This window comes from Stegostoma tigrinum, chromosome 6 (assembly GCF_030684315.1).
Source record: "Stegostoma tigrinum isolate sSteTig4 chromosome 6, sSteTig4.hap1, whole genome shotgun sequence".
Taxonomy (NCBI): domain Eukaryota; kingdom Metazoa; phylum Chordata; class Chondrichthyes; order Orectolobiformes; family Stegostomatidae; genus Stegostoma; species Stegostoma tigrinum.
Window position 1 is genome coordinate 16,585,228 of NC_081359.1, and position 9,996 is coordinate 16,595,223.

The 9,996-nt window shown below is 43.0% G+C and overlaps 1 protein-coding gene across 3 annotated transcripts in view; it reads left to right on the top strand.

Annotated features, from left to right (window-relative positions):
* The window catches only part of tmtc4 (transmembrane O-mannosyltransferase targeting cadherins 4), a 39,401-nt gene extending 31,109 nt beyond the window's left edge, over positions 1 to 8,292 (top strand). For all 3 annotated transcript variants that reach the window (XM_048533066.1, XM_048533067.1, XM_048533069.1), the window contains one exon: positions 5,624 to 8,292. In XM_048533066.1, coding sequence (XP_048389023.1) covers positions 5,624 to 5,772 — 149 coding nt within the window. In that variant the 3' untranslated portion in view covers positions 5,773 to 8,292. The remainder of the gene's footprint in view (positions 1 to 5,623) is intronic.
* The last annotated feature ends 1,704 nt before the right edge of the window (positions 8,293 to 9,996 follow it).

The window sequence follows — 9,996 nt, forward strand, 5'->3', positions numbered from 1 at the left end:
TTTACGGTATGTCCTGTCGAACAGCTAGTACCAAAGTAGGCCAGTGTTGTTTCCTTTGTACCTATTAAGAACCATGTGGTCACAATCCTAACCTATGCCCAAGTCCTGAACATACATGACCTTCATTGTCCCTGAGTTTAACAACATGTCAATATCACAATTCCTGTTCTGGTTTTTACATTTCCCCCCCAAGTTTCCAGTTCTAGCTTCTTGTGCATCCCTGATTTTCATTGTTCTACCGTTGGCAGCTGTGCCTTCATGTATCTGGAGCCCAAGTTCTAGACTCTGCTCCTTTTAATCTCTTCCCCCTTTCTCTCCTTTTTAAGACACTGCATAAAACCTACCTTTCTGATTGAGTTAGGTCACCTGCCCTGATACTTCCTTATATGACTCATTATCAAATTTTTGTTTGAGCTGTCTCTGTGAACTGGTTTGGGTGTTCATTATAAGTGCTGTAGAAAGGCAGGTTCACAATTATTATAGCACAGGAGGATCCCATTTGGCTCATTGTGTGTGTGTCTCTCTCTAAAGAGACATTTGACTTAAAGCTATTGTTCTGCCTTCTCTGCATATGTTTGCAGTTAATAATCCCTTTTGAATGCCTCAATTGAACCTACTTCCACCACACTGTCAGGCAGTGTATTCCAGATCTTGCAGGACAGTGCTTTCCCTTACGTCCCCATTGTTTCTCTTGTCATTTACCAGAGATCTGTGTCCTCTGGTTCTCTAATATAACAAGGTGTGGAGCTGGATGAATACAGCAGGCCGAGCAGGAAAGCTGACGTTTCAGGCCTAGACCCTTCTTCAGAAATGGGGAGGGGCAGGAAGTTCTGAAATAAATTGGGAGCAAGGGGGAGGCGGACAGAAGATGGATAGAAGAGAAGATAGGTGGAGTGGAGACAGACCAGTCAAAGAAGTGGGGATGGGGCCAGTAAAAGTGATGTGTAGGTAGGGAGGGGATAAGTCAGTCCACGGAGGATGGACAGATCTAGGGGGCGGGATGAGGTTAGTAGGTAGAAGATGGGGGTGGGGCTTGAGGTGGGAGGAGGAGATAGGTGGGAGGAAGGACAGGTTAGGGAGGCGGGGACGAGCTGGGCTGGTTTTGGGATGCACTGGGGGGAGGGGAGATTTTGAAGCTGGTGAAGTCCACATTGATACCATTGGGCTGCAGGGATCCCAAGCGGAATATGAGTTGCTGACCCTGCAATCTTCAGGTAGCATCGTTGTGGCACTGCAGGAGGCCCAGGATGGACATATCGTCTGTGGAATGGGAGGGGGAGTTGAAATGGTTTGCGACTGGGAGGTGCAGTTGTTTAGTGTAAACCAAGTGTAGGTGTTCTGCAAAGCAGTTCCAAAGCCTCCGCTTGGTTTCCCCAATGTAGAGGAGGCCACAACGGGAACAGCGGATGCAGTATACCACTTTAGCAGATGTGCAGGTGAATATCTGCTTGATGTGAAAAGCCTTCTTGGGGCCTGGGATGGGGGTGAGGGGGGAGGTGTCGGTGCAGGTGTAGCACTTCCTGCGGTTGCAGGGGAAGGTGCTGGGTGTGGTGGGGTTGGAGGCGAGTGTGGAACGGACAAGGGAGTCAGAGAGAGTGGTCACTCCAGAAGGCAGATAAGGGTGGGGAGGGAAAATTGTCTTTGGTGGTGGGGTCGGATTGCAGTTGGCGGAAGTGTTGGAGGATGATGCATTGGATCTGGAGGTTGGTGGGGTGGTACGTGAGGATGAGGGGAGAGGGTGTGAGGGATGAATTGTGGGAAATGCGGGAGACACGGTCGAGGGCATTCTCGACGACTGAGTTGGGGATCTTGCTGTCCTTGAAAACTGAGGACATCTGAGATGTACGGGAATGGAATGCCTCATCCTGGGAGCAGATGCGGCGGAGGTGTATTCTAGGTAGCTGTGGGAGTCAGTGGGCTTGAAATGGATATTGGTTTCTAGGTGATTGCTGCAGATGGAGACAGAGAGGTCCAGGAAGGAGAGAGGGGTATTAGAGATGGCCCCAGTGAACTTAAGGTTGAGGTGGAAGGTGTTGGTAAAGTGGATGACCTTTTCGAGCTCCTCGTTTGAGCATGAGGTGGTGCCGATACAGTCATTAATGTAATGGAGGAAGGGGTGGGGTTTAGGGGCAGTGCAGGTACGGAGGAGGGACTGTTCCACATCACCTACAAAGAGGCAGATATAGCTTGGGTCCATGCGGGTACCCGTGGCCACCCCCTTTGTCTGTAGGAAGTGAGAAGAATTGAAAGAGAAGTTGTTGAGGGTGAGGACAATTTTGGCTAAGCAGATGAGGGTGTTTGGTTGGGCCTGCGGGACAGGAAGAAGTGGAGGGCCTTTAGGCCGTCTGTATGGGGACTTGATGTCCATGGTCAAAATGAGGTGTTGGGCACCAGGTAGTTAGAAGGTCTGGAGGAGGTGGGGGGTGTGGTTGGTGTCATGGACATAGGTAGGGAGTTCCTGGACTAAGGGGATAAAATGGAGTCCAGAGAGGTGGAGATGAGTTCGGTGGGGCAGGAGCAGGCGGAGACAATGGGTCGACCAGGGCAGTCAGGTTTGTGGATTTTGGGAAGGAGATAGAAGTGGGCGGTGGGTTAGGCAACGATGAAGTTGGAGGCTGTGGATCACCTGAAGTGATGAGGTTGTGGATGGTTTGGGAGATGATGGTTTGGTGTTCGAGGGTGGGGTCATTGATCAAGGGGGGGCGCGGTAGGAGGAGGTGTCGGAGAGCTGGTGTCTGGCCTTGGCGATGTAGAGGTCGGCGTGCCATACTACAACTGCGCCTCCCTTGTCCGCAGGTTTTATGGTGAGGCCGGGATTGGAGCGGAGGCTTGCACGTTCTGTGGGGGAGAGGTTGGAGTGGGCGAGGGGGTGGAGAGGTTGAGGCGATTGATATCATGAAAGCAGTTGGAGATGAAGAGGCCTTGTGTGGTGTCCAGGAGGAGGGGGTGCTTTGGAGGTGGGAGAAGGGATCAGTGGAGGGAGGGTTAGGCTCACAGTTAAAGAAGTAAGCATGGAGGTGGAGGCGGCGGAAAAACTGCTCAACATCCAAACGTGACTGGTATTCGTTGATGTGTGAGTGGAGGGGGACAAAGGTGAGCCCTTTACTGAGGACTGACCGTTCGTCCTCAGTAAGGGGGCGGTCTGGGGGGGATGGTGAAGACTCAGCAGGGCTGGTTGCTACTGTCTCCTCTGAAGCTGCTGGCTGGTCCTCTATCCAGTCACCAATGGGAATGTTTTTCTCTACCTGCTCTGTCCATATTCTTCCATGTTTTTGAATAACTTTCCACAAGGAAAACACACTCAAGTTCTTCAGTCAATCCATGAAACTAAAATTCCTCATCCCTGTAACCTTTCCGATGAATGTTTTCTGCTGTCTCTTCAATGCCTTCACATCCTTACTAAAGTGTTGCACCCAGGATTGGACACAATATTCTAATTGATACCAAACCCATATTCTATCCAAGTTTAACATAACTCACTACTTTAATATTGAGTGTTCCTATGAATAAAGCCCAGGATGCCTGATGCTTTATTAACTGCCCTCTTAACTTGTCCTGCAAACCTCAGTGATTTATATTTACACCGAAGCAGATCCCTCTGCTCTTGCAACCCCTTTAGTATTCTACATTTTATTTTGTATTCTCACTACATTCTTCCTACCACAATAAATCATTGCAAAACACCATACATTTTAAAAGCATCCATAACACAGTAAATGTCCCATATCACTACACATTCACATTGTCAAAGATGATCAGAAGACTATGCTGTCTAACCTAACCATAAGTTGATTTTTGAATGGGAAAATGGCGTTTCCATTTAACTGAAACCTCAAGCATACATCTGTAGAGTGATAGAGCAATAACTGTCAATAGTATTGAACAATTATGTATGGGTCGTGACAGAATCTTTTTGAGGGGTTCCCTTGAGGACTTATTTTAATTTTGGGGTGCATTTTGATTTTCGGGGCAAGTACTTTTCATTCACATTAACTCCTTTTATTAGGTGATGCAGTCACATTACCTACTGTATCTGCGTTGACACGTAAGGTTGTCATATAGAGAAAGAATTGGAAAAATTCTTCAATATCCTTTAATAATGATCAATTCCAATAAACTTAAATCACAGTACACAAAGAAAGCATTAGTTTTTTTAATTACTACAATTTTTACATTGGCACAAGACAACAGGCTTAAACTAGTATAAGATTTTTTGAAAATGTACAATTTTTATGGTATATGGGTATAATTTAAATGTAAGACACGTTTCTGTGCACCAAAAGGCATCATGCTTAATACACCTTCGCAAGCGAGTGATGTTACTTCCATCGCACTGTCACAAAGCTGAAATATTTTAAACATGCAGATACTGCAATTTTTACTGTATCTCAGAATTTAAATTTAACGATTGATATTGTATTCATTGCAATAGTATCGGCTACAACCTTTCCCACAGAGTAGCTAGTGAATGCATGCAAATTATAGTGAAAGAAGCAGAATTCATTTACAAGTGATTCATTCCCTCAGTGATTTTAAATTTTCCTGGCTCGTAGTTTGCTGAGTGCTACTTTATTAACCAGTTTGGAACTCATTCTATGCACCTTTTTGTCCCTTCCACCCTCCTTTTGAAGCCATCTGCTTGTTTCCAGTCCTGATGAAACCTTTGTATCTGTGTCTCCCTCCCCCTCTCCTTCTGTGTCTCCCTCCCCCTCTCCTTCTGTCTCTCCCTCCCCCTCTCCTTCTGTCTCTCCCTCCCCCTCTCCTTCTGTCTCTCCCTCCCCCTCTCCTTCTGTCTCTCCCTCCCCCTCTCCTTCTGTCTCTCCCTCCCCCTCTCCTTCTGTCTCTCTCTCAGGCCTTGCAGACTCTGACATCCCTCAAATCATTTGTGGCACCCTCACACACCACCTCCAGCCCCACCCGTTCCGCTCCCGGCCCTGGTCCGGATTTCCCCCAGAGCCATTGCAGCCAGCTTTTCCCTGATTGGTTGCATCTCTGAATTAATATCTCAGGGTGATTTGGAGACTTTCAGGGTTAGATCCACTCTCCATCCAATATGTTATTTTGAACACTGATACAGATATGCCGAGTACACAATAAAGCTCTCTTTATGTTTATCCAGTAGTATTCCTAAAGTGTAATTGCATGTGCAGCTCAAACTGAATCATAAATGCATTTGGAGGCCATTTAGTCCATCGTGCCTTTACCAGCTGTTTGAAAGAGCAGTTCCATTTGTCCCACTTTGACACAAACCCTTGCTCTCTCCCCATAGCCCTGCAAAGTCATTTTCCTTCTGACGTTTACCATTGAACCTGCTCTTTTTTAGGCAGTGAATTTCAGATTGTAACGACTCTGAAATAAAATTCTCCATATTCCCTTGGATGTTTTCCTATATGTGTTAAATCTGTGCTGTCTGTTACGGACACATCGAACAGAAAAATAATTTCTTCTCGATTGCTATTTAAACTCTTTATACTTTTGAGCAATTGTATTAAACCTCCTCTTGTTGTTCCCCGCCCTCAGGAGAACAAGCTCAACTTCTGCAATTAGTTTGTAGTTCTCTATTCTATGATACCAGATAATCTTCAACTATTGTTTGGATAATGAGTTTGTCCTTCTCCTGCAGCTGTACTTTACCATCGCTGGGGGAGACTCAGTCTAGCTGATAAAGAATACAAGCTTGCTCTGAAGCTTGATCCAACCTCTCCGGGGATTGTGGAGAACTACAACTTGCTGAAGAAAAAATTTGAACAAGTCAAGAAAGGCCAGCATTGATGGGAGAAGATTGAAAGATAACTGAACTTACAGAACCTCTCTATCAGAAAATGGTTAACTCTGACACTATTGAAATAAATTTGCACACAAATCTCAGCACAAGCCACTGGTACGTCATGTTTGTACCGTGAAAGTGCTAGTTCCATGAATATGGTTTCCCTGTATAATGGCGCCTTCAAAAGTTCACTGAATTCTGTCTTAAATGTTACAACAGTTTCAGCACTTGTAGGTATTTGCACTAGTACACTGTCTTGAAAAATCTAATCCAATTCCAAAAATAACAGGCTGCATGAGTATTGGAACTGATTTTATGATCCCAATACTTTTACAGTAAATCCAAGTACAGATAAATTTCCATTTTTTTCTATCAAATCTATAGGTTTTTACTTCACTGTTTTTTCTCAGTTCTACAGCGCCTTTTCCTTGAAACCTCACATCACTTGGGACTTCCCCAGCTTTGAATAACTAGTGGTCTAGAAGTTTCATAAATTAAACTCTTGCACTCAGGTACCATATTCAGTTAATTGGCTTTAACAATTGCATTTTCTAAGAGAGACTATACCTGCATCTGACTCCAGTCAGATCTCCTTGAACTTCCCAAAAGCTTTTGAACTAAATGAAGAAAAATGTTGCTTCTGCGAAGTTATGTTTTTTCCCCCACTCTGGTTGTAAACCTCCACAGTATAAACAAGCATCCATTTAACTCTCCAGGAGATGTAGACTGAATTAAAGCAGTGGTTCTAGAATGACTGACCTAATTAATTTTTAAATCTCTTCACAAAAATAGACCAATACGCATTTGCCACTACTTTGAAATCCAAACACCGTTTTTAAAAACAAGCCTCACTTCTTTCATCATTATTAGGATGTCGTTGCCCAAATCTGATAGTAAACCCTTTAATCCAGTATCACAAGTGGTAGAATGATGTGTTTTTGGACCCAGACGTGCAAGAGGTAAAATGCACAGAGTTGTTTAAAAGCATGAGGTGATCTTATCACAACAAACAAAATTCTTACAGGCCACTTGAGGAAAGGTGTTGGCTGTGGTTAGGGGCATGATGGGGGTGGGAATGATCGATGGTTGGTCAGATATTGAATTTCTTCACCCAAAGGGTGGTGTATCTTTAGAATTCTCGAGCCTGGGGGCTATGCTGATTCAACATTGAGTAGATTTGAGACTGAGGTTGATGGATTTCTATCTATTAAAATGTTAAGGGGAATAGTGCAGGAAAATAGTTTTGAAGTAGAGGATTAGCCATGATCTCATTGAATGGCGGAGCAGTCTCAAATGACTGAATAGCTTACATCTGGTACTAATCCTCATATTTTTATTCAAATTCTGTCTTTCAGCTAAATCGTAACAGATCTTAGTCATATACCCATCTTAGTTTGTGATCCTAACACTTATCCAAAACAAATTTTCAATCTCCATTTTTAAACTTACAACTTACCCCAACCTCTCATGCTTTTTGGGGTGGATTGCTCCTGATTGCTTCTACTCTTTGAGTGAAGAGGTGCCTCCTGACATCAAACCTGAACAGCTTGACCTTAACTTCAAGATTCTGCTGTTGCCACAGGAGAAAAGTTTTACCCCTCTCTCTGCCCTTCAGATTCCTTTAGTTATCTTAAACATATCCATTAGACCAGTCCTAAATCTTGTAAACCAGCTTCTCCGGTCAATGCAGAATTCCTTATTTGATCCTTATAGTTATTCTGGTGAATCTATGCTGCACATCCTCCAAGACCCAGTATATCCTTTCTGAAGTGCAGTGCCCAGAAAACTGATTGACATGTTCTAACTTGAATGTGGCCAAAGCTTTATACAACTGTGGCATTGTATTCCAGATTTGAGATTAATGGCCAGTGTTCCATTTATTTTGTTTTTGTTGTTGCATCTGTCTGCTAGCATTTTGTGATTTATGTCCTTGGACCCATAAATAACTCTGTTCCTTCACAGTTCCTGGTTTCTCAATATATAGAAAACACTCTGGTCAACTTTAGTTGGGGCCCATATTGAATGTCATTTGTGACAAGGGAGAGTAGGGAGCAACTGACTTCTGTTTAGTTTTCCCAGTTTGAAGTTTCTTGTATGAACATTGATGAGAAATCAATGCATGATCCATCTGCAAGTGGAAGATACTGAGAGAAAATGTTAAAACTTTTAAATTTATATTGAAGTATTTTGCATTGTTTCTGAATGTGCCTTCATTTTGGATCACCTTGGGAATTCTCAAAATTAGAGCAAACATTTAAGCAAATAGTGAGTTTATATGGAAATTTAATTGCCGAATGGGATATATCAGTAGCATGTTTTGAATTGTGTATATTAAAATATGCTTTTACTATACATTAAATGTTTGTAATATGATAAATATTAAGTCTAATAACTGTTTACCTCATGTATGACTGGATTGTAATAGTAGATCACATTATTAAAGTTACATAGAATTTACAGAATAAAAACAGGCCATTTGATCTAGCTGGCCCATGCAAACGCTCTACATGAGCCTTCCACTGCTACTACTTTAGCATGTTGTTTTTTCTCTAACCTTTTCCTTTCTAGTGTTTATTTGACTTTCCCTCAACACTGCTCTTCATCCGAGGCCATTCCAAGTTCCACATTTCCACCGTCTGCTGTTAAAGTAAGTTTTCTTTTTCCCCTGAATATCTTGCTGGACTTAGCAGAACTACCTTCTATTTTTGGCCCACCCTTGATCTTCTTGGAGACATAACTGCAGCTCCTCTATCGAAATCCTTGTCTAACCATAAAGACTTCTTTTGATGTGTGGACATTGTTCTCTGCTGCAGTCAAGAGACTTGAGTAACGTTGATATCTGACAATTCAGTCATTCCAGTTAGTATATGTTTGTGAAAGTTTTCCCTTTTGTTAGTTTTGTGGTCGTACAGCAATGCAGCAAGGACAAAATGGTAAAATATTACACCATGGCATCTTACAGCGCAGAAAAGGTCCTCCAGCCTATCGAGTCTGCACTGATATAATTACTGTTTAAAGGTGCAGTAATCCCACTTTCTTGCACTTGTCCCATAACGTTTCCAGCCATCCGACCTTATCAAGCAGTGCGTCCCAGATTCCAACTACCCTCACAGCGAAAAAGATTTTTTTCAAATGTCCTCTGAATCTCCCACCCCTTACCCTAAAACTATGATTAATAGTTAAAATATAACTCGAGTTTGTAATATTATTACCCTACCAGTTCCTGAAAGTTAAGATAAAAATTGCTTTGAAAATTTTCACTGGTATGAGGACCAGTTACTTGTGAACACTGACACTAGATATTTAGCCACCCCTGTACAAACAGATGAATGTGGAAAGAAGTGAAGAGGTTTAGGAAAGGTATTCCAGAAAAGCACAGCCAACAATGTGGGCGCGATTGAAATCTGTGATTTTTGAAGGGACTGGAATTGGAGGATTGCTTAGGCCTTGGAGATTTGTGGGACTGGAGGAGATCACAAAGGTCAGGAAAGAGGGCACGTTCTGGAGGAATTTGGAAATGAGGGTGAGAATTTTAGAACCAAAGATTTACCAGTCTATGAGCCAATGTAGGTCATTGAGCAAGGGCGGGTCTATGGCTGAATAGGATCTGGTGTGAACAGTGGAATCTTGAATGAACTCGAGCTTACAGAAGACGGAATGTGGGAAGCACATGGGAATGTGTTACAATCGTGAAGACTAGAGGTAACAATGGAGAAAATATGTCCAGGTGATGTGAAACCTATAATAATTTCAATGTTGAAGCTTCTTGTCTTACACTTGTGACAAATGAAAAATACTAAATTTCAGATTATCGTTATTTGTACAACTGGAGGAAAGGATGTTGATTGGTTGGTAAGTTGACTGATTGACAGGGTGATGCTATAGACAAAGCAATGGAGAACTATAAAATTCTCAAATCTCCTGAATAATTTTAAAAATGATGCAGGTTGATTGATTATGGCCTGATTTTCGCCTCTTATGGATGTGAGTTTGCTCGCTGAGCTGGAAGGTTAGTTTTCAGGTGTTTCGTCACCATTCTAGGTAACATCATCAGTGAGCCTCTGGTGAAGCGCTGGTGTTATGTCCCGCTTTCTATTTATCTGTTTAGGTTAGAACAGAAAGCAGGACATAACACTAGCGCTTCACCGGAGGCTCACTGATGATGTTACCTAGAATGGTGACGAAACGTCTGAAAACTAACCTTCCAGCTCAGTGAGCAAACTCACATC